The 23,376-nt window shown below is 48.8% G+C and overlaps 1 protein-coding gene across 9 annotated transcripts in view; it reads right to left on the bottom strand.

Moving 5' to 3' along the window:
• Nucleotides 1-528: 528 nt before the first annotated feature.
• TLE3 (TLE family member 3, transcriptional corepressor) overlaps nt 529-23,376 on the bottom strand; it is a 60,700-nt gene continuing 37,852 nt past the window's right edge. For 2 of the 9 annotated variants that reach the window (XM_061595791.1, XM_061595794.1), the window contains exons 7-20: nt 19,584-19,788; nt 18,033-18,049; nt 13,695-13,814; nt 13,274-13,324; nt 12,863-13,015; nt 9,883-10,015; nt 9,374-9,570; nt 8,802-8,878; nt 7,830-8,079; nt 6,962-7,209; nt 6,193-6,340; nt 4,371-4,521; nt 3,348-3,424; nt 529-2,044 (exon numbers count right to left, since the gene is read on the bottom strand). In XM_061595791.1, coding sequence (XP_061451775.1) covers nt 1,937-2,044; nt 3,348-3,424; nt 4,371-4,521; nt 6,193-6,340; nt 6,962-7,209; nt 7,830-8,079; nt 8,802-8,878; nt 9,374-9,570; nt 9,883-10,015; nt 12,863-13,015; nt 13,274-13,324; nt 13,695-13,814; nt 18,033-18,049; nt 19,584-19,788 — 1,935 coding nt within the window. In that variant the 3' untranslated portion in view covers nt 529-1,936. The remainder of the gene's footprint in view (nt 2,045-3,347; nt 3,425-4,370; nt 4,522-6,192; nt 6,341-6,961; nt 7,210-7,829; nt 8,080-8,801; nt 8,879-9,373; nt 9,571-9,882; nt 10,016-12,862; nt 13,016-13,273; nt 13,325-13,694; nt 13,815-18,032; nt 18,050-19,583; nt 19,789-23,376) is intronic. The other 7 variants (XM_061595793.1, XM_061595796.1, XM_061595792.1 and 4 more) reach the window with 5 other exon arrangements.

Raw genomic sequence — 23,376 nt, 5'->3', positions numbered from 1 at the left:
CTGGGTGAACATATGACCTCCCTCCTTGCCTCAGGCCTTTGAGGCAGCACTAAAATCCAGGGGAATAAGATGAGGCGGCCCTGCACCCCACTCCAATGGTTCTCCAAATGGCAGCCCACTCTCTCTCCTCCAATAACAATGAATGACAGCAAAAGCTTCCACTCACTTCTACGGAGCCGTCCGTGCTGGCTGGGGCTAATGGGAGTTGCAGTGCAAAACCCCTGGAGGGCACCAGGTTGGCGGAGGCTGGAGAAGAGAATCAACAAAGCCACACTTTGGGAAAGGGCCAGCAAATAACCCTTTGCTTAACTGGCCCTGATTGCCTGGATGCCCCTTGCATTATTTTTTAAAACAGGTAAAACACAACCCATCAATTTCTGCACACCACCACAAGCTCCTGGCGGCCTCTTCCACTCCATCTCCACCCCCCGCTGGAAGAAACACCCTGCCCCCTCCAAAAAGGGGGGAGGAAGCACACAACACCTGAATGAGTGAACAGGCGGGAAAATAAGTTCTCTTCACGCCATCTTCCTTTATGCACCGGCTTGGCCTTTAATAAAAACAGACAGTTTTCCACCTTTAAGCCATAGTGTGTTTTTTAAAAGTTTTTTTTTAAAACCAGATCAAAATCAAAAATTAAAAAATAATCCATAAAAATGTGGTATAAAAATTATCTTCCATATGCTACATTACAGGGCAAGATCTTCTGCTACACAAATACGTAGATTTCTTGAGTTAAAATTTTATTTACTCCTTTAGTACAAAAATGCCAGAAGACGACCCTCCCTCCTCCCGCTCTGCCAAATGCCTGTCCGAGCCAAGAGGCTGGAAGAGGGAAGATCGCCAAAGCCACTTAAAACCCACCAGATGCCACCCCCAGTCCCCACCATACAGAAACTGCATTTGTTAGTAAACTTTTATAAACAACAAGAACCTGCATTTAAACATTATCAGCTCTTATTACTTTTACTCTCTATTACTTAAAAAAAAAAAAGTCCCACACAAGCTGCTATTCTTTCTTTCTTTCTTGGGCTCCCTGAGCATATTGTTTAACTTTGCTTTCTTGAAAACCCTTCCTCAGCAGTTAGGCCTGAAGGCTGCGACGGGCACCGTCCATCTGGACATGAACTCCTCGCCTGCTCCAAAGACAGAAGTGCTTTTAAAATGAAGGGAGAAATCATCCACATAGAAAAATGCAATTGTTCCATGGTTGTCAGCCATCCGCAGCTGAAGACTCAGCTGTAATCCCAAAGACAGTCCGTGCAAGGGTTCAAGTCTCAGAACAAGAGAGGGGACGACTTACAAGGACAACAGTAGAAAACAGTTCATTGGAGGAGCAGTTTTGCTCAACCTGGGGACAAGTGGGAGGCTGGCAGTTTCTCCAAATGTGCATCTGGAAAAAAAGGGGGGGGGAGATGGCCACCATCACCTGAACAAAAAAGAAAACCCCAGTGGAATACAGTTACAGCAGACCAGAGAAGAAAGGGGGGGAGCATTACACAGCAGGCGCCACCATTTCAGGAGCCCCCCACCGCATTAAAACTGGTCCGCTATTTACATTTCCCACACGTCTTATGGAGAGACAAAGGACCACAAGTCTCTGCTGAAAGCAAATCCGTAAAAAGTCTGCTTCCCAATCACAGGCAGGAGAACCAAGAAGTGAAGAAGAAAAAAACCAGAAAAACACGTGCCGGCCGAGGCCTGAAAAGACCTTTGGAAAACCCCTTGAAGCTGGCTGGCTGGGCCAGGGGCCAAGATCTCAATCCAGCAGAGGTACTCCCAGACGGTGATGGAAGACCCCCACCCAGGTTGTGCAACTCCACAGAGAGCATCATGGGAAGAAGGCTCAGCCACTCCCGCCTGCCTGCTGGAGTCCCACCGCCTTTCCAGGCCGCATCCTGCGTGGAGTGCGGTGGCCCCACAGAAGCCCCTTGGCTCAATAGATCACCTCGTAGACCGTGGCCTTCTTGTCACCAGAGCCTGTTACAATGTACTTGTTATCCGCTGAAATGTCACAGCTCAAGACGGAAGAAGATTCTTTTGACTGGAGGAGGGAAAAAGGGGGGAAAGGAAAACTCAGCGTTGCTTTTGTATCTTTCAGCAACACCCAAGGACATGTTTGCTCCGCTTTATGTACCAAGATGTATCAATACCAAGAGACAATGCAGATATAACTGACATATCGCTTTACCCAATCTGTGCTCACGCAACCGCTTCAGTCCTTGGAACTGGCACTGTTACAGGTGCCACATAATACTTGTTCCGCGCACTTGTATGAAATCGATCTTTCAGCGTGGCAGCACGCAAACGCGGGAACTTCCTGCCTTTTGACATCAGGCAGGCGACTTCGCTGTATTCTTTTGGCAATTGCTCAAAACATTTTTGTTTAGGCAAGTCGATGCAGACATGTGGAATGTTGACATATGTTTTTAGTCTTTTTAGCTTACTGTCGATTTTAATTATTTTTTGATAATTAAAAATACCTGTTTTATTGAAAAAACCTGTAAACCATTTGGAAGTTCAATTATAATCAAGTGGTATAAACATTTTCTTTGGTGTCCACTTCAAACTTTTAAATTGTAAAATTGTGTGTGTGGGGGGGTGCTTTTTGGGGATGGGGGGCTGTTTGTTCTTTTGTGTGTGTTTGATTTGGTCTGGGGGGGGTGTTTTGCCTGCGGGGTTTTTTTTGGGGGGGGAATGGGATGTTTCGGAGCATCACCAGTTTTTCTTCAGTGGAATAAATACTTTATGGTGTCAATGACAGGTTCTCTTAGATTTTCAAATGTAGCCCAGGGCCCAAAAAGGGTTAGGGATCCCTGGATCAGAATGTACTTTAGGTGCCATGTCATTCTGGTAAGTGCCATGCACCCAATGTCCCTGATCCCAGCCACAACCTCCCTTCTCTCAAGCCCGCTCATCCCCTGCAGGACTTGCTGGGCCCCCAAGGAGGAAGTGGGGTACACTGCCCCCTCCAGCCCCTTTTATAACTACCGCTGTTATCTAGCCAGGCACGAAGTCCTTTGTCAACCCAGCAGAGTCCCTTTGGCTCCACTTTGCCACCCCAGGTCTGCAGCAGATGGCTGCTCACGTACCCCATCCCTGATCTGGTCACTCGTCATGAGAAAAGCACTTGGCTCATTACTGCCTGCACCATCATACCACACTTTCCAGGCTGAATCTTGGCATTGGGAACAGTGCCAATATTTGGGTTTTCTATCGCACATGAGCCTGAGGTAGCTGTGCCAACTATGGACCACTTGTAGCTTCTCACCATACGAAACTGTAGCATCTGATCTCTGCAGAGACACCCCCATCTCAGGGGATTTTGGGGTGGGGATGACTCTTACCTGGAATATGCTTGCTCCATAGGGAGTCCTCCAAGCATTGAGGAGGTTATCCTTTCCAGTGCTCACAAACCATTTTCCTAAAGGCACAAAGCAGAGTGTCAGTTTTTCTAGGTGAGAAGCAAAGCCAGAACTGCGACAGAATTCAGGACTGATTTCCAAGGAACTCTTGAAAATCTCAGCCAGGACATCCAGCCCTCAGTGTGATCTAACCCAGGAGGGGGCAGGCTTTAGGCTGATGGGGTCTACTTTTCTCTTTTACCACCAGCCAGAGCTCCGTGCAACAGACACGGCACTTAGAATGAAAGAATCCTGAGTGTAGGAATTTGATTTTGAGTAACTAGAATTGAATGGAGCTTACAGTACATTTGCACATAACTCCATTCCAGGTTACCCCAGGGGTGGGGAGTCATTTCGTTGTTGCCACTGTAAAGCAGTTGGGGAAACTGGAAATCCTTGCAGTTCTGTTCCGGCTCTTCTAGAGGCTAAGCAGTAGATCCAGATCTACCTTCTGCCCACCCCTGATCTAACTTTTCGGAATGCTAGAACTATGGCAGTGGGCTCACACTCCCTTGCAACATACTCTGTGTCAGCCTTCTCCAGCCTGGCGCCCTCCAGCTGTTTTGGACTACAACTCCCATCAGCCCCAGCACTGCACAGCCATGCTGGCTAGGACTGATGAGCATAGTTCAAAACATCTGGAGGGCACTAAAACTTCAGGCAGGCACCAGGTTGGGGAAGGAGAGGGAAGGCTGCTCTATGCAACAGCAATCTCATTTAGGCCAACCCTGGGTTCAATGGTGGAAGAAGGGTGGGATATAAACACTGAGAAAAGAATATAAACAAGCGACTCCATCAGATCAAGGCCTGCTGGGATGCTACTTTGCCCCTCCCAGCCCCCCAGGTTGCTCCCTAGAAACTGAGGCAAGGAGCAGATTCAGGAGAGTGGGCTGTGCAACTGATCTGCAGACCCTTCCCCAAGAAAGAGGCGACTCTGCAGTCTGCCTAGGGTTCTGGGCCACTTACCGCAGTAGGCAAACTTCAGCGACAGGACACAGCTCTCGTGAAGGTGGAGCTGGTATTTGTCAGGCTTGGTGTGGTGCAGGACCTCCACGTTGCTGCTCTCCATGCCCACAGCCAGCCATTCCCCCGTTGGGCAGTAGCCCAGCGAGAAGATCTACGGGAAAGAAAGGAGAGTGGGTGGTCTGAAAGGGATGCCCCTCCAGGGGGCAGCCAGGCGGATCCCCAACCCAGCCCAACTTCCAGACTCCGCTTGGGAGGAAGCGCGCGCACGCACACACACACGCACGCACGCACGCACACGCACACGCACACACAGAGCTTTCCAATTAGATCATATTATGAATGAAAAGGAGAAGACACTCTGTACAAGCAGAAGATGGACTACTGGAGGAAGTGGCTTCTCTATGCAGGCAAGGCCCAAGTCAGACCCCCCAATTCTGCGGGCAGCTCCTCTGGGAGATGAGCAGCGTTGGCCTTGCAGGATCATGTCTCCTCCTTCCCAAACACTGAGTGCCCTCTTCCTCCTCCAGCATTTGGTCTGGTATGAAAGCGGCAGCCAGACTGCTGATGGGAGCATGCGTCTGACCACCTGTGACACCATTGCTAACATCTGCGCTGGCTGTCCATTCACTACTGAGCCAGCTCCAAGGTCCTTGTATTAATTTACAAAGCCCTGAGCAACTGAGCTCCAGGGTCCCTTAGGGGCCACCGGAACCCTTATATCCCAGCTTGATCACTGAGATCTTCTGCAGGAGCGGCTCTGGTTGTCCCGAGTTGGCGAGGCTCATTTGACATCCACACAAAACGGAGCCTTCATTATCATTTAGCTCTGCCAACAGCGATTCAGCAGGCGCCTTCTGCCTTAACTTTTAAGCGTCTGCTGAAAACCTTCTTGTTCCGCCAGGCTTATGCAGGCAATGAAGATGTCTTTTTACAGTAGCTGACTTTGGTTTTCATACTGTATTTCTTATGTTTTGTACTGTATGTTTTTTGATTTGCTGCAAACAGCTTTGATTTTTTTTAAAAAAAAATTAAATGGCAGCATACAAATATATTTATGAATAAAATAAAAGCCTCCCTGCAGTGATGGCCCAGAGCGAGCTCCTTAAAAACTGGGGTGTCCCAGGGGCCCTGCTGCAAACATGCACTAAGCTGATTCTCACCAGTACCCGCAGCCTGGGAAGCCCAACTGCAACGGGAGGCGCAAACACAGAGGCGCAGCGACTCCTCTTCCTTGGCTTCAGATTCACGAGTGGCGCCTCTTCCAACAGCAGAGGCTTTTCTAGCCAGAACGTGGCTGGACAGAAATGCCCCTGCCCATCCCTCCTGGCCCCCTTCTGACTCTAGGAAGATCCCCTCGCTTCCACCGCAACAGCTGCCCCTGGAACCATGGCCAGCCCTGAGTGGCTCCCATTTGCTTTGGAAAAGGCTCGTGCTGAGAGCCTAGCCAAGGGATGCCTCTTTGAGATCTCACTCAAGTTGCCTTGACTGGTCCAAGCCTGATGCTTGCATGACCAAGAGGTATCTTTTGGGAAGGAAGAATGTTGCCACTCCTGCTAGTGGGCATCAGGTGCTTCTGGCCTCCAGCAGTACCCCAGTTCATCGCCTCCGGTGTCAGGAGGCAGTATGCCTCTTAATCCCAGATGCCGGATACCACAGGAGGGGGCAGCGCCCTCCTTTTGGGCTTCCCACAATGGATATCTTGCTGCCAGAACAGGATGATGGACTAGATGGGCCTTTTGGTCTGATCCACCAGCCTCGTCTTATGTTCTGAAACAGGCACTTCCATCCTGTGCTCTGCACAGGCAGCCCCACCAAGGCTCACCTGGGAGGTGAAGTCGTGCTGCTGCAGCTGCCGTCCTTCCCGAAGGTCCCAGGAGCGCACCGTGTTGTCCAAGCCCCCTGTCCAGAGCTTGGTGCCGTCATGGGAGATATCTATGCAACTGGCACCATCCGTGTGACCCTGGAATTGTCTGAAAGAGAGACTAATGTTAAGAAAGGGAGGGGATTTCCCCATCTTCTGTTTGGAGCCTCATTCCTTGCATCCAGTTAATTGGGGAGGGGCGCCAGGAGAGAGACTCAACATCCACAGCTAGGAGGTGTTGTGCATTCAAGAACGTTGTGGGTCATTAGTGAACTCTCCAAGCCCAGGCAGCGCTCGTTAGGAAGCCAGGCAAGAGGGCTGAAAAGGGGTCTGACGGGCAAGGAAGCCGCGTTACGCCAAGTCAGAGCATAGCTCCACTGAGCTCAGGTCTGTCTACACGAGACTCTTCAGGGTTTCAGGTGAGGGACATTCCCAGCCCTAACTGGAGATGCTGGAAACAGAACCAGTGTCCTTCTGTAAGCAAAGCAGGTGTTCTCCCACTAAGCTACAGCCCTTCCCCATGCAGATTTGCCCAGTAGAGGAGAAATGGAACAGGACCCAAGAATGGTGCTCTTTGAATTCCTCAAAATGCTTACATTCACTTGGACGTAAAGGTTGCTCTGTTACCTGCACAATCTCCTTGCCTGTCCACCTAAGCCTTTTGGGGGGGAAAAACTGGAGATAGGCACAGCAAAGCCCTTCCTCTCCTGATGCTGGAGAAGCTCCTCACCTGACCAGAGTTTGGTTGTGGAGATCCCAGACGGCAATGTTGCCGTCGCTGCAACAGGAGAAGCAGACCTTGGCGTCTGGGCTGATGGCCAAAGCGTAGCAGGCAGGGGCTGAGGAGGTCAGCTCCGCCTTGATCCTCGGGGTTGGGGAAGCCAGGTCCCAGATGGTGAGCGTGCTGGCCTCACCCCCCACGATTAGCGTCCGGCCGTCTGGGAGCAGCTTGCAGGAACGGATGTAGTTGTCCCTGTTCTGGAGGTAGGAAAGCCCAACGTGAGCAATTCAGCCCAGTTCATAACTCCAGCCAGTCGCGTGCATGGCGTTCGGACCTTTACCTGTGGAACCCTATAATTGTTCCAAATACTATTTCTCAGCCTAACCAACACTGCAGGGTCTTTCTGAGGACACGGTTCTCAGGGAGAAAAGTGCAAAGAGCCTCTTTTTGGCAGGTTGAGCAAAATATGAATTGCTTTACCATAATCTGATTCTTTCACTGAGATCTGATTAATCAGATGCTAGATTATAATATTATCATGAGACAAATGAATAAGGAAGAGCTTACATTAGGTATATCTGAAACATATGCTGTTTTCATATATAAATATATTTATGACTCAAGTAGATAGTTCTAAATGTATTACAGATTATATTTATTGCTTTTGTTACTGTTAATCTATATTTATATGTAAACGGAGTAAAATAAATGGAACAAAGGAAGACATGAGTAAAGAAGTCAGGTTAAGCTTGATAAGGCTGGCTGTTAAAACAGAAAATCTTCAATCTCTGGCTAATAATCGGAGTTATGAAGCGTGTGCCAAGTGACAGAAAAGTTCCTTGAGCTGCAGAGGAGGGTCAGGCGTTCTCTTGCTTACCAGGCAATCCAGCTGTGAGATGGGACTCTTGGTGCCCGGCTGGCTGATATCCCAAATCTTCACACATCCTTTCCCGCCAGTGTAGACGTGCCTGGTTGGGTTGCTGATGGTCACGGCACACACCACTTCACCGTGGCTCAGCGTGTTGATCTGACGGGCGTGCCGGGGAATGCCGGGACCAGCAAGAGCATCGTGAGGAAATGGAACTGGCTGCATTTGCCCGTCAGCACTCACATGAAAGGAGTATGCTCTGGGGGGACAGGAGGGCAGAGGAGAGGTGCTAGGATTGGGGGGGGGACAACACGGCCTCAGAGTGCCTGGTGCTGGGGAACGCAAGCAGAGGAAGTGTTGATGCTGCTGCTGCTGCCCTTTCAGGTCCCACTGGTGGGCCTTTTCCCGTTGGGGCATCTGGGGGCCACTGGAAGAACAGGACTACATGGGGCCCCTTTGGTGTGATCCAGCAGCCAGGCTCTTCTGAATCCCCCCCAAGCCAAGCCCAACAGGCTCCTAGACTGAGGCAGTCAACCCCGCCTAGCCAGAGTCCCAGGGATGAAGCCTGGGACATCACTTGGACAGAAACGCACACAACTGCCACGAAGCCAAGGAAGTGCTAGTGGTGCCAACTCAACAGCAAAAGGGGCACCCCATAGGAATATCAGATGCTTCTGTTCCCTCTTTAAACTCTGCACTGCCTGCCTCTTGGTATGAAAGCATTTTGCGCTACGGGACAGCAATGGTCTATTCTAGTTTTGGAAAGCAGCTTCCAACTAATTTCCTGCAACTGGGAACCTCTGCTGCATTTGCAACTTCTTCTAGACCAAGACGACACCAGAAGGTTCGAGCAGCACCTCTAACCACCTCCTTTCCACCCACTGCACGCTTATTTAAGACGAGGAAGGGGGGGTGGCTTTGGTTTTGTTTAGAAGTGTGAACCGAAGGGCTTTGCTGGAGGAGGTCAAGCATCTGACTTACGGCTTGCCGCCGGGAATGGATGCCAAGCTGGTGGACAGGACGGGGGTCCTCATAGGCGGATGCGGGTCAAAGCCAACCTGCAAATCAAACGAGAGCAAAAACTCCAGGCACTCCGTGGCTTGGCAGAAACAAAGACATAATTCCACAGACTCTAGCAAAGAAACGCCCGATGATGAAGTGTTGCTCACTGAAACGGAAATTCTGTTCTTACAGCATTTGTTGGTTTGCTTAAGGGAGGAGGGCAGCCAACCTGGGGAAAGCTCCCTTCCACTCTGCGTCCAAAGCAGCCCTCACCAAACGGGAAGTTTTGGACTGCAGCCCCCATCAGCCCCAGTCAACCCAGCCCAGAGTCAGGGATGATGGGAGCTGTAGTCTAAAAAGCCTAGAGGGCACCAGGTTGGTAAAAGCTGGCCTTTTTTGCCTTCGGAATTCCTCGGAGCCGGACAACCACTCTGAAGCACCGAGGCAACTGAGTTATGCCAGTGCAGTCAGGAATATGCCACCTCCCCCCCCCACTCTCAGCCTTCCCATCCCCCCCCAATTAAGAGAGGAGCTAAAAAGGGTTTACGTACAGCTCCAAAGCTCACCATTGGCGACCTGCCATAGGCGGCGGCGGCGGCAGCAGCGGCTGTCATCTGAGGTGGGATGTTGTGAAGACTTGCGTAGGCCCCAGGGCTGGTGAGAGAGCCGTTCAATTCGGGGTGCCCCATCATAGCAAAGGGTGTGGCATACGAAGCCGCTATGGAGATGGGCGTCCGCAGGGCAGATGCTGGAAGAGATTAAGGAATAAACACACACACATCCAAAAAAGGAGTGGGGTGGGTCAATTACTTTCGTGCAAAAATGGCTGAATGTGACAAGCCACTCGGATTGGTAAGACAGAGAGGCAGCACAATGGCTCACACAGACATGGCTGCCTCCACCTTTTCTGCTGTGGGCCCACGCAAAAACTATCGTCCAATCTACCCTCTGTCTAGGGGGTCTATTGGTGTGAGTGAGTAACCATCACGTCGCTTTGCTTTGGGAGAAATGGTGAAGAAATGAACGAGGGCAAAACATCCCAGCAATGGGAGAGACATACCTAAGGGGTCCATTCCAGATGGCTTGCCTGGCATTGGCCGAAGCCCTGGGGTCGTGCTTGTCCCGGGCGTTGGGGCATCGTTCCTTGGTGTGGGAGTGTTGGACTTTAGCCCTGGGGTGGAAGATTTATCGTTCTGGTGCAAAACAAGATTTAGGAAGATGGGTTGGCATCAGCAATAGGGATTCCTCAAGTGCCTGGGGATTTCTTAGCGACAAAACAAATCGAGACCTTTGTCTCATGGGAATGAAGTTCTGAGATCTGCCTCCATCTGACATTTTAGAAGATTTCAAAATCTGTGACAAGTTTGACATTTTCTTTGCCAAAAAGGGTGCAGAATGAAGACAGCCTTCCATAATTCACATTGCTGAGATTCCCAAAACACAAAAGAAGATTACCTGCATTGTGTGATCAGAGGCACTAAATCAGAAACATTAAGTAACCCAAATTTAAAATGGGGAATGGGAAAATTCAATCCCTTCCTCAATTTATTCCAAGATGGAGTTTTCATTTTTAGTAGCCAAATGTGTATAATTTTGTTGTGAATACGGAAGATGTTCAAAATTTGTTTTGGGTCTTGGTTCAATGCAGCTCTTCTCCAATGCCAAAGCATTACCAAATATAGCACATCAAAGCAAATTCCAATCACTGGACTTCCGGGAAGGGTGACTTAGCCTGTGCCTGCTTTTGAGACGGGCTCCTGCCTCAAAAGAAGCTTATTCAGATATATCAGTCAGTTTTTTCTTTTTTTTTGACTGATTAAACTTCTCCCGGGTAGGGAGAAACGAAGAGATTAACCTCAAAGCCTATTTTTGTTGGGACGACCAGATCTCATTAATTTATGGGACGAGGTCCAGCCGACGAAGGTGGGACGGATTTTCAACAGCAAGCTCTATCTGATAAAGCGAACGTTCATCTTATCTTCTAAGAGAGAACGCACTAACAGGCAAACACCCTTCTTTCTATATTTTTCTTTTACTTGACTTAAATTGTTGCTGTTTAAAAGAGATTTGCCAGATTGATCGGTTTTTGACATCTCACTGGGGAGCCGTAACTTCTCTCTGCTACGCACTAATTAATAGCTTATCTCTGTTTTTGTTGCAAAAAGCTGTCCTGGATTTGCATTCTAAAGATATACACAGAAGAGGGATTTCTATTCCAGATTTTTATTTTGAAAAATATTATACTGTTTTGAGACTACTCTCTTTTTGGTCTATTTTATTTTGACGAATCTGTTTCTTGACGATTGCCATTAATTGTTTCGATCCTGGGAACTGCATTTTGTTTACTTAACTATTGGAGAGATAAGGCTGTCTGCTCTGTTTATACTGTGATGTCACCAAGTTTGGAGTATTAACCCAATTGTTGCTGAAATAAGAAGTGGTTTTCCTATATTTTTCTTTTAAAATGGCAATTAAGAAAGTGGCTGAGAATCTGGAAATAACTATGTTTCAGAAAATAATGGATGAGATTGAGATAACGAAAATTGAATTGAGTAAAATGAAGCAGGAGATTAAAGATATAAGGGTCCCTGTGAGAGAGGTGACCCTGGAAGGGGTCCCTGTGAGAGAGGAGACCCCGGAGATTGGAACAGGGGTCCCTGTGAGAGAGGAGATCCCGGAGATTGGAACAAACGTGGAACAGGAACAAGATTTGGAGTCTATGGACTTTAGAAATAAAATCTATTGTTTGGAATTCAATGTTATCTCTGAAGAAATTAATGAAGATTCTAGAGATAAAGTTATCAATGGCATGGATTATCTTCTGGACTGGAATGATGTGATGGAGCCCAATATAGAGAAAATCTATGGAATTAACTGCAGCCATGTGACAATGGAAAAACTTTTAAGAGATGACCCAGTGTATTTTGAAAAAAAGAACAGAGATATGATTTTACAGCAGTATTTCAGCAACCTATTCAGAATGGATGGCAAGAAAATATTTGGGATAGAGGTAATTCCCATCAGACTCTTACTATATGACTATGGCTTTGACAGCAAGATTATTATGGAATACTGATAATGGAAGATTGGATATTGAAATTACTGGACTTAACAAGACTACTGAAGATGGAAGATGGAAAATGGAACTAATAGAGATAATAGAACAATGGCTACTGAAATTACTGAACCTAACAGATTCTGATGTGATGGATTAATTGAAATGTTTATTTTGACTATGGTTATGACAATAAGATTATCATAATTAGTAATGAGATGGATTGATCGATATGCTTATCTGGAAAAAAAAAATTGATAGATATATTTCTTAAAGAATTGAAACCTCTCTTTGACTTTTTGTGGAAAGAATAAAGTAATGTTTATGAGATTTGATGATTAAGTAAGATAACTACTGGAGGAAAGTGATTTTATAATATGACTTAAGAGACAGGATTGTTATATATTATAGACTTATAACTGATTTGATCTTTGACAAATGGGAAGTCAATATTTTACTCTTTATTTTTTATTTTTGTTTTTTTTTTCTTTTTTTCTTTTTGTTTAACTATTTTTGATTTTGTTTTTTGTCTTTGAATGCTTTATGATTTTGTTTTGTATGTTTTATGAAAATCTGAATAAAAATTATTGAAAAAAAAAAAAAAGCAAATTCCAATCACTGAAGTGCCTCCCTTGGAAGGTGGGCTCTGTGCCCAACACCTCCTAACCCTGGGGCAGGTAAGTTCTTTGCTTCCCAGCATGCAGATGGAGAGAACAAAGGCCCGGAGTGTGGAGTCAAAACTGGCTCAGCTTAAGACTGCTTTCTGGACCAATGATTTGCAGAGTGAACCTCAACACCCATCTCCTGGCCTCTTCCGTGTGATCAGGTTTAAAGGATCCCTCCAGATCTTTGCATCTGCTTGAGGCTGACTTGTGCTCTTCTCTGGGGGAACCAGCCTCACAGTCTATCCTCAGCAAGCATCCCCCAGGGGCCAGAGACATCTCCTGCTTGCCTTCATTCTGCAGGCAGGGTAGCTCCCACTTACATGGCCCAGGTCTTTAGTCTTGGAAGAGGGAGTGCTGCTGGACGAGGCCACGGAGGCAGGGCTGTTGGGGGCATCCTTTTTCAAGCCCCGGGCTTTGTCTATCCCGTTCTCAGGAGGTGAATGGGCAGGGCTCACCCGAGGTGTGGCAGGATCCTGGGGGAACAGAAGGGGGTTGATAGCAGCAGCAGCACTCCAGAGTCCCTTTGCCAAACTGGAGAGGAGGAGAAGGGAACCGCAAAGCACCACCTCCAAGTTCAAACCAGGCAAATTCTCCAAGAGCAAAACCTTGTGTCTTGCAGGGTACATGAAGGAAGGAAGCAGGCAATTTATTCCATTTCCATAGAACATAACGTGGTCTTCAAGTGGCTGTTGGGGGGGGTGAGGGAGGGGCAGAGTGACAGCCAGTCGTACCTCGTTGGAGACGTCCACCACCAGGTCGTCGCTCTTGTCGCCATCGCTGTCCTGAAACAAGAAGCAGTTGCTCTGTTGAAAAAGACAGACCTACCTCCTCAAGCCCTGCAAGGGCCAGGCAGAATCAACCCTCCTACTCCTTTGGCTGCACCCTAACAGGATTCCCCTGTTGGGCCAATTTTGGGCCTCGCTTAGTTGACACCACCAAATCTCGATTCAAAATTTCTGATTGTGCAAGACTCGCTTCCCGTTGCAAACAAAGCCAGAGCTGTGAGCTGGAATGCCGATTCCACTTTTGAAAAAGGACACTGCCAGCGAGGAACGCTGAAGGCATCTTGCCAGCCTCCTTCAGCTGTGTTCTCAAACGGCCCTTAACCAGCGCTCAGGCCAGACAGCGCACGACCAGCGCCGGCAGACTTACATATCGGCTCATGCTGTCTTTCTCCTCCACTTTCCGCTTCTTGGAGTCGACCCCGTACTCTGTGGAGCTCCTGTGCTTCTCGCTGGCTCTCAAACTCTCTGATGGGGAGATGGAGTTATTCTGCAACAGCAGGAAAAAAACAAAGATGTCGGTGGCGGCGGCGGCAATATGCCCTATTTGCAAAATGGCAATGCAACAGAAAAACAGGCAGGCCAGTACAGAAAATGGAGGGCTGACCTCCACTCCACAGGACTCCATTTCACAAGTTCAGATTCTAGTCCTCCCTGGGCTGCCTTCAGAACCGTCTCTCTCTGCAAAATGGGACACTGCCAATACCACACTGGCCCCTTGCACGAGGGGCTCCCAGAATGAAGGATGCAAGAGCTGCCGTGCGCTTGCCACATGAAGCATGCCACAGACATGATTCATGGGTGACATATCCTGAGAAGGTTTGCTGCAGGATAGCTTTGGAAAATAAGCAAAAAGATGCAGCTGAAGAGCAAACGGATTCAGTGGTGGCCACTCTGAGCAAAGGAGAGCGACTCTCCTCCTGTCACCCACAGGGTTTGGGCAACTCTTTCCCCCCGGGACACTCTATCAAAATGAATTTCCATCTCCCCAAACATTCTCCCAAGAGAGACCCACTCACTAGGCTCAGCCTATTGCAGCCTTCAGGAAATTTGTTCAAACACTTATTTTTTGCAAGGTATTTGAGAATCACTGTGCCAGGCGACGATTTTGCACAGGATGGGTTGTTTTTGCTTCTCCTGTTTTAAGATTACAGTTCAAAGTTAGGAATGTGGGAAGCTGCCTTATACTGAAGTCAGGCCCTTCATCCGTCTCGCTCAGTATTTCCACACTGACTGGCAGCAGCTCTCTAGGTTTTCAGGCATGTCTCTCCCCGCCCTATCTGGAAGTGCTGCCACTGGGGACTGAACCTGGGACCTTCCACATGCAAAGCAGGTACTGGGTGGCCTTGGGCTAGTCACTGTCTCTCAGCCTGACCTACTTCGCAGGGTTGTTGAGAGGATAAAATGGAGGGGGGAGAGTCATGTTTTACATCACCTTGAGCTCCTTGGAGGAAAGGTGGGATATAAATGTAGCAAGTAATAATCCTGTACCGCTGAGTACAGCCCTTCCCAGTTGGTTTTATCTGGACTGTTACTATGTTATATCTTAATCATAAGGATTACAAAAATGATACTCCGCTTTAACATGTAAGCAGACTTTGAGCCAAATGGTGGGACTGAAATTTTGATTGTGTTGATACCAGGGAACAGGAAGGGGAAAATCAAAGGAACTGGCTACAAATACAGGGAAGGGGGCCGGATGGAGAAAGGAAAGCATCTGTGCCACCCACGAGTGGGGCAAAGCGTAGTGGGCTTCAGTGGCAGGGACACGGATTTTCGGAAAACCTGCAGCCCATCCATGCGACAGGCTGCCTGAGGCCTCTTCAGGAGCGCTGCTTCTTACAGAATGTCATCGCAAAACCAAACTAAACACTTCTCTAGGGTGTTTTAAGGCAGTTCAGTTTCCTACCCGAGGGGGGGGGGAATCCTCCTCCTGCCCAAACTCGACAATCTGTTATTCTAGGAGGGGATTGGCCTTTAAACACTGGGATGGATGGGTTCTCTAAAGGGAGCTCCCTTGAAAGCGGTCTCTAGATACCAAGGGCCAGTTGCAAGGCAAACATCGAGGAACAAGCTTTCAGCCACCCTAAAGAAGTGAGGGATGGCTTTGGAGAGCAGGCTACACACTTTATTGTTTTATCTGATGCTTTGAAGGTGCAATCCTTTCCCATTTGTACTACATCCCTGATTCTTCTTCTAGAGTTTTTTTTGGGAGGGGGGAGGAGAGAGAGATGACCTGACCAGGGAACTGCCTTACACCCAGTCAGACAATTGGTCCATCTAGCTCAGGACTGGCCACACCAAGCAGTCTTCAGCCCTTTCAGACTCAGAGCCACTTTTAACTCAAACCTGCATTTGGGGACCCATTTCTGAATCTTTTACCGTGCATTCGTATGGCAGCGGCGCTCTTGTTCCGAGCCACCTTTGATGAGGCCACGATCCACTAGTGGGTATCAACCCAAGTGCAGACCAATGGTCTACCCCAAACGGTGGCGGCTTTCCAGTGTTTCAGACAGGAGCCACCCCCAGCCTGCCCTGGAGATGCTAAGACCTTCTGCATGCAAAGCAAGCGCTCTGCCGCTCAGCTACACCCCTTCTCCTAATGCCCCCAGGTCCAGCATTCAAGACAGAAGACCACAGCTGGTACACAGCTAACTTGTGTGCCCATGTCACATATGCAAAGCAGAACTACAGCCTTGTGCATCAGTCATAAAAGCAAGAAGTGAGTCTGCTTTGATCTGCAAAGCCTCATCCCCTTTCCAGGTCCAGAACTTCCTAGTGCTGCTTTCCACAACCAGGTGCTTGTCAGGAGTTTTGGACTACAAAACCCATCATCCCCAGCCAGCACGGCCACAGGATGCCAGGGCTGATGGGAAGCGTACTTCAAAGCATCTGGAGGGCACCAAGTTGGCAAAGCCATATAAATGCGACTTCTAAGTTTTGCAAGGATACGATGGGGGAAATCCAGGGTTCAATTCTACTGCAACTGTATGCTGCACACACAGAGACCTGTCCCCGTACAGCTGCCAGTCTATTTGCATCTCCTATCTCTAGCCAAAATTACTGGTATTTTGTTTCTGCACAGAACACAGCCCTCACTCCCCGCACCCAAATCCCTTTGCTAAAGGAAAAGCTGTCCCTCTCTCCCCCCCCTTTCTTTCTTCTCTGAATGGAAGAAGTCTAACAGTCCATGTTTCGCTTGCATTCCCAATAAGCCGCTTGGGTGATCACCAGCCTCCTTTTCTTCTCAGCCAGTCACGCTGAAAGGTTCGCCGTTCCCAAAGAAGAATCACGTTAGGCCTCTGGAGGGGCTGACTCAGGCAGGCTGCCCAGAAACTCCCCTGCTGAACATACACTAAATGTGTTTCGCTGCTGCTGCACAAGCAACTCACTTAGGAAATATGAACAAAGTAATCCTGAGACGGATCTATGACCTTAGGCGGTGGATTATCTCCAGTTTGGCAAAACTGAAGACCCCTTCAGAGGCTTGGCATCCCACTCTCCACCAGCGCCCCCCCTTGTTAAAGGGAGGGCTCCTGAAGGCCATTTCCCCATCCGCCAACCTGGCCGAGATGACCCTGCCCTGCCACTGCACCCCACACTCAAAGAGGCTGTCTGGGCCCTCCGCACAAGGCACAGAAGACAGGATGTTGGCAGGACAGAGCCAGCCCCAAAGCAAGCTGGAGGGAGGGAGGGAGGGAGGGCCCCACAACCCCCACCCCATCCATCCTCATTTTAAGGATGATGACAATGATATGGAGCTTTCCTTGCAGTCTCTCTGTCCATGCTGGAAGCCAGCCTGAGCCCTTTAAAAGGCATAACAGCCCAATCAAGGACTAACGGCGCTCATTAACGCACAGAGGGATGGTGGGAGGGGAGGGGCAGGCCTCTGGGGCCCCACAGCCGCCATTCTCGAGACGCTTAGTTAACTGCCTGACCTTCCGAGTCCTGCTTCACACAACGTGACAACACAAGTCATCCCAAAAGATTAGATGGCCCCAGATGGCAGGACGGCTACCAGGAACGCAAGAGCTTTCCTAATTGCGGAAGGATTTCTTGCTTCACCCCTCCACCCTCGCCCCAGTCATCGGGAACAGACTCAACCACTCTCGATAACGTTTGAGACCATCTCAAAACCAGCCAAACGGCAAAAAAGGGAGCCAGCCACCCCAAACCAGCCTGGTGCTCTCCAAGGTATTTTGGACTACAACTCCCATGAGCAGGGCTACATGAGGCCGGGGAGTCTGCGGGGAGTTGTAGTCCAAAGCACCTGGAGGACACCAGGTTGGCCAAAGTGGCTGTAAACCAAGTGGAATCCAAGAATCTCAAAGCCATCCAAATGGCAGAGGAAGCCTATAAACAGAGCTGCATCCCAGCAGAGCATCTGCCTTGCATGCACAAGGCCCCAGGTTCAATCCCCAGCGGCGTCTCCAGGTAAGGCTGGGAATGTCCCCCGCCTCAGTCCCCAGACAGCCCAGCGTGGACATCGCTGAGTTAGGTGGATGGTTGGCCTGGATCTGCGTATGGGCAGCTTCCTATGAAACCCAACACCCGGCTACGTTTTCTGGGTTTTAAAAAAAGTTTTTAAACATGACTTTGCCTGACAATGGAGAGTTGGAACCCAAGAGGCAGCTTCGAAAGGCAAAACAATTAAAACACTAAAAAAGAACACAGCATGACGTCAAAAGGGAACAAAAAGGGGACTTACTGCACTAGCATCGCGATCTTCCAGGAACGGAGGCCAAGGCACAGAGGAGGCGGCAGTCAAGTTAAAAGGGAAGGCAAGAAAGACGTGGGTGGGGGGAGAGAGAGAACCTTAAAATAGAACATCAATCCAGCAGTTTCTTTGCACATAGTGATTTCTGGTCTGGCTTGATAAAAAGCCCCGCTGCCCTTTTCATCTTTGTTCCCCAGAGGAATCTTGGCCCAGGCGGCAGCTTTATTATTTTATTATTATTATTATTATAATTTGGCAAACAATTACAGGACCAAACAAGCTGAACTGCATGGAAAATATGAACAGAACCACCAAGAGGAAAAAGGGCAACAAAAAGTTACATAAAATAAAATGCAAAGCTCTTTGTGGACACATTTCTGTTCATATTTCGGAGTGGAGAAAGAAACCAGCTTTCTTTCCATGTTGGTCAGGAGGGATCCTCTGGCCAGTGTGCGCCATTTTCTGCCCATGGAAGATGGCTAGAAAAGCCTCTTTGCCGTTGAAAGAGACAGAGGGGGTGGGGAAGAGGGGGAATCCCACCAGTCTAGGACTGGATTAAGACAGGGATGGAGGCCCTCAGGCCTTTCTGTCCAGCCCCCGGCCCTCCTCCGCTACCCCCTCAATTGCTTTTCCCTGTCTGGATGCGTCCTTGAACTGTGAGATGCCCCTTGCTTGGAAAGGCAAAGCTGTGACTGGCCCATGACTGGAATACAGCCTGCTGCACAAAACAATCTGTCACTCTGCCCATCACTGGATTGTGGCCCCCAAAAAGGTTGCCCAGGAGAGAATGCGGCCCTCGAGCTGAAAAAGGGGTCCCCCCACCTCTGGATTAAGATGAAAATGTTTTGGGGAAACCACATGCCTACATTAATGCCACCCTCCTCCCACCAGCGTTTCCAGGCTGCATATTATTTATTTATTATTTATTTTATTCAATTTTTATACCGCCCGAAGCCAGAGGCTCTCTGGGCGGTGCACAGCATAGCATAAATACGATACAATAAAAATACATTAAAATGACAATAGTAACACTAAGCATATATGTTAAACAATTAACAGCCTGGTCTATATAACAACAAAAATTTAAAATATTTAAAAAGCCTGGGAAAATAAAAAGGTTTTAACCTGGCGCCGAAAAGATAGAAGTGTAGGCGCCAGGCGAACCTCATCAGGGAGACTATTCCATAGTTCGGGGGCCACCACTGAAAAGGCCCTAGATCTCGTTACAACCCTCCGAGCCTCTCTGTGAGTCGGAACTCGGAGGAGGGCCTTTGATGTTGAGCGTAGTGAACGGGTAGGTTCATATCGGGCATAACACACCATACACATAAAGCACATTACCTCCTCCAAAGAATCCTGGGAACTGTAGTTCGTTAAGGGCGCTGGGAATTGTGAGGGGCAAACCACAGGGTCCAGGACTCTCTGGGGAAAGCCAGGGGCTTTAAATGTCTGGCACTTACAGTGTCCTTTCTAAAAGGTAATTATTACACACGCAAATCTTTAAAGAAGCAAGAGGTCATCAGGTTGCTGCCAGTTCCTCACCTCGATGGTCCAGATCATGGTGGTTCTTTTCATCTTTCACAGTCAAGTGGGCTTGGCTGCCCAGGGCCCCCAGGGCCAGCAGCCCCGAACTACTCCCGGTGACTGGCGGGATCCCAGGTGGCGGCAGCCCTGACGGGTGAGGGGGCAGCTGGACCGGGGGCCCGTGAGTGGCGTGAGACAGGTGCTGAGCCTGGAGCTGCTGCTGCTGCAAAAAAGCCCACAGTAAGAAGCTGCAAGGAGACTCAAAGCCTTGCACAAAAATAGCCCCCCCCCCGCACACTCAAAGCACATCTAGAAAAAGCAAACTCGAGGAAGGAAGGAAAACGTGAGCTGAAAGGGATGCAGGGGCAGGAGAAGACCCAGAAATTCTCCTAGTAACTCAAGTTTGCTTGCAAGAGTGCACATTTGCAAAGTTGTTTTGACATTATATTTGCAATTCTCATCACAGCCAAATTTAGGGTTGTTGGGTTTTTTATAAGGTGGAAACGGTGCAAATGTTAAGCACTTGGTAAGTTAAGGAAAAACATTATTGCCTTAAATTAGATGGGCGGTACGTTTAAAAAATACATATTGAATTTTGAGATTTGAATTACAAAAATTCAGCTGAACCTTTGAGTTTGGGCAAGATTTCTTTTCAGCTATAGCGAAGCCCTCCTTTGGGCCTGGGGAGTCCCCCCCCTTCCGCCTAAAATGGAAACCATGGGCTAATGAAAGTACGAGCAGAGGAGGCTGCAAAGAGGGGAGGGCAAGAGAAAGACTTTCACCAGGAGTTGCAACACGGTCAAAGGAGAAAAGGTGCAGCCCTTATTTCTGTCCATCCAACGCATGGCGGCTGCAGGCAGTAGTAACACAGGCTACAATATGCAAAATGGTCCTGCCCCGGATTCATTTTTTTTTTTTAAGTCTCACTGGGATGGGGGAGGAAAGCAACTGGAAAGGCAGTACACAGCAAGGGGGGAGGTGTTCTGTAGGGTACCACCTGGAAACAAACACAAGCAATACAAGCTGAAAGCAGAACCATAAATTATCTGTTATTCCCCTAGCTGTGAGAAGGGGCACATTACAGGGATAGCGCATGGCATCTCCACAGCTCGCAATGGTGATTTTCAAGTTAGGGCGATTAAAAAGAGGGGAGTCTAGTTCAGGACCCCCTCTTCCATCTTGTGCCCTTCAGCTGTTTCAGACCATAACTCCCATCAGCCCCAACATCATATGGCCATGCTGGCTGGAGGGCACCTGGTTGGCAAAGGTTGGTCTAGTGTTCCCCCCCCAGGCTTATTTTAGAGTGCACACAGAGAGCCAAGAGGAATGGAGATTTCTTGATGGATGGGTCACACGATGAAGGATGTGCCCAACAGACAGGGATCTGCTCCTGCCTGAACATGAAGAACAACAGAGGGCAACAGCACAGCCTCCACGGACTCCACGAGGGGTTCTCAGAGCATGTGTGAACATTCCCCAACCCTGGCACACGTGACTGTTTTTGAGGAATTGATATTGTTGGCTGCACTTATTTTTGCTGTGCTGCAAACCACCTTGGAAGGAACGGTGTCTTGAAAGACAACAGGAAGAGGAGGGTACATGCATACTCTCCCAATTCTAGCCAAGGCCAAAACGAAAATTGCCATGCCGGTAGCATTTGCCTTTCTCCCAGAGCTTTTAAAATCATCATCTTTAGTTTGCCCACTTGCTTATTAAACTTTTTCCTTCTTCACTCTCTGATAGTCTTTGTAGACCTCCAGATGTTTTAGACTGCTGCTCCCATCAGTCCCAGCCAGCAGGCAAGGGCATTTGTTTTGTGCCAATTAGCTCCTCCCCAAACTCACTTGGGCTCACTATCAGTGTAGCAAAAATGAGGAAACCCCTTCTCAACCTTTCAGTACATGTTAGCAGGATGATGGGAGGGAAGGTGCAAGGGAGGACAGATGTGAATCTACTTCAATTTATAAAGGTGAAAGGGTGATAGACCCACACACACACACACACTTCAGAATCCAGTCTTGTGCATTTGTCCCTTCCAGCCACCAGCCAGTCCCTTGTGTGCACATGCACAGGTTGAAAGTAACAGCAAAAGCAAAGGCACAATTTTGCATACTCGTTTAAAGAAACAGAACACCAAGGAACAAACATGCAACTGATATCACAGCAGCTGCCTGAAGGGAAGGACCCTTGGGGTCCCGTCCCTCTTGACTCTCAAGTTCATCTCAGCGGATTACACGAGATCACTTAACAAGGATCAGTTACCTTCTATAGCACACCAGCGGCTCATAGGGAGGGCACGGCAGAACAGGAGAAGGAGGGTTAAAGAGCACCCCTTTGACCGCCTTCACTGGCTGTCAGGAGCAAGGATGGTTGATTGATGCAGGGCAAAGATGCAAGCCAGGAAATTCTCTCTCCCCCCTTCCGCCCACCCCACTTCCCCCCCATCTGGGTAGCCAGTAAAGTGAACAGGTTGGAACATAATAAAACAAGGTAACACTTATCTCAACATCAAAACAGGGTCTTATCTCAACACAAAGGTGATGCAAAAAGATGCCACAAGGGACTATTCAGTGTCCCCCGAAGAATTACTGTTAGGACAGGAGAAAAGGTTAATGGCGCATGTACCAGGAGACCTGGGCAGAGGACCGTCTCAGTATGCAGAACGGTTTTAATTGGATTATGTCCACATGCATGCTTCATGGCTTTGTTAACTGATTTAATGGTTCACCCCTTAAAAGTCCGCCACTTGCATGAAATTTAGTCAGGCCTTCTAATCATTTCCTGAGCCAGAGTGAATCCAGGGCTTGGTCAGAGGCCTAAAGCAAGGCAGGCACGGGAGGGGAGAAGAGTCAGCAGACTGTGCCCTAGATGAACCAGAAACTGCTGGGGGGGGGGTAGAAGGAGGGAGAGGGGGCCATAGAAAAGCAGAGCATCCCTGGTCATCTGGTTCAATACTCAGATGTTTTTCCTTATGGGTTCTGCGCTCTAAGTTCCTGCACTACTGCAGACAGTAATTTGCACTTTAGGTATAGATCCGAGCGCTGCACAGAAACTGGGAGGGCGCTGCCTGTGGTTCTTCCTTGGCTTGTTCCTTGGGGTGGGAAGGTGCTGCAAAAGGGACCCAGTGAGAATGAGGCACCGGGCCACCGTCTTTAAGGGAAGGGCCGTAGCTCAGTGGTCACAGCACCTGCGTTGCAGGCAGAAGGCCCCCGGTTCAATCCCCAATGGCCTCTCCAGGCAGGGCTGGGAAAGGCTCCATCTACAACCCCAGAGAGCCACTGCCTGTCAGTGCTGGTAATACCGAGTGAGATGGATTGTTGTCTGCTTCGGTATACAGCACCTTCTGACATTCTCAAGAAAAAGCTGCTTCAGTCTATACTAACTTGGGGGGGGGAATCCAGGAGCTTCTGCCGAAGTCTCTCGATCCCCCAAAACGGCCTGATGCGTTGCAAATTGTATAGCTACACACACAAATCCCAGCCCCTGGGCATTTTCTTTTTTTGGAAAGGCAAGTTGGGAGATCTCCTCTCTCACTCACCTTCTGCCACTCCAGCCTCCTCTGTCTTCTTCCCAACTGGCACATTATAAAACCAGACAGGACAGGACACATTTTGGGGCAGCCTTCCCCAACCTGGTGCCCTCTCAAGATGTTTTGGACTAGAACTCCCATCAGCCCCAATCAGCCATACTCCAAAACATCTGGAGGGCACTAGATTGGGGAAGGCTGTGAGAGTGCCAGGCTTTCTCATTTCAAAGAGGGAACATGAAAAAGGGATGGGGGGGAGGAATAGAAATGGAGATGTGTGCCCTG

Source organism: Rhineura floridana, chromosome 14, assembly GCF_030035675.1.
Source record: "Rhineura floridana isolate rRhiFlo1 chromosome 14, rRhiFlo1.hap2, whole genome shotgun sequence".
Lineage (NCBI taxonomy): Eukaryota > Metazoa > Chordata > Lepidosauria > Squamata > Rhineuridae > Rhineura > Rhineura floridana.
This window is presented reverse-complemented; position numbering and strand designations above follow the sequence as displayed.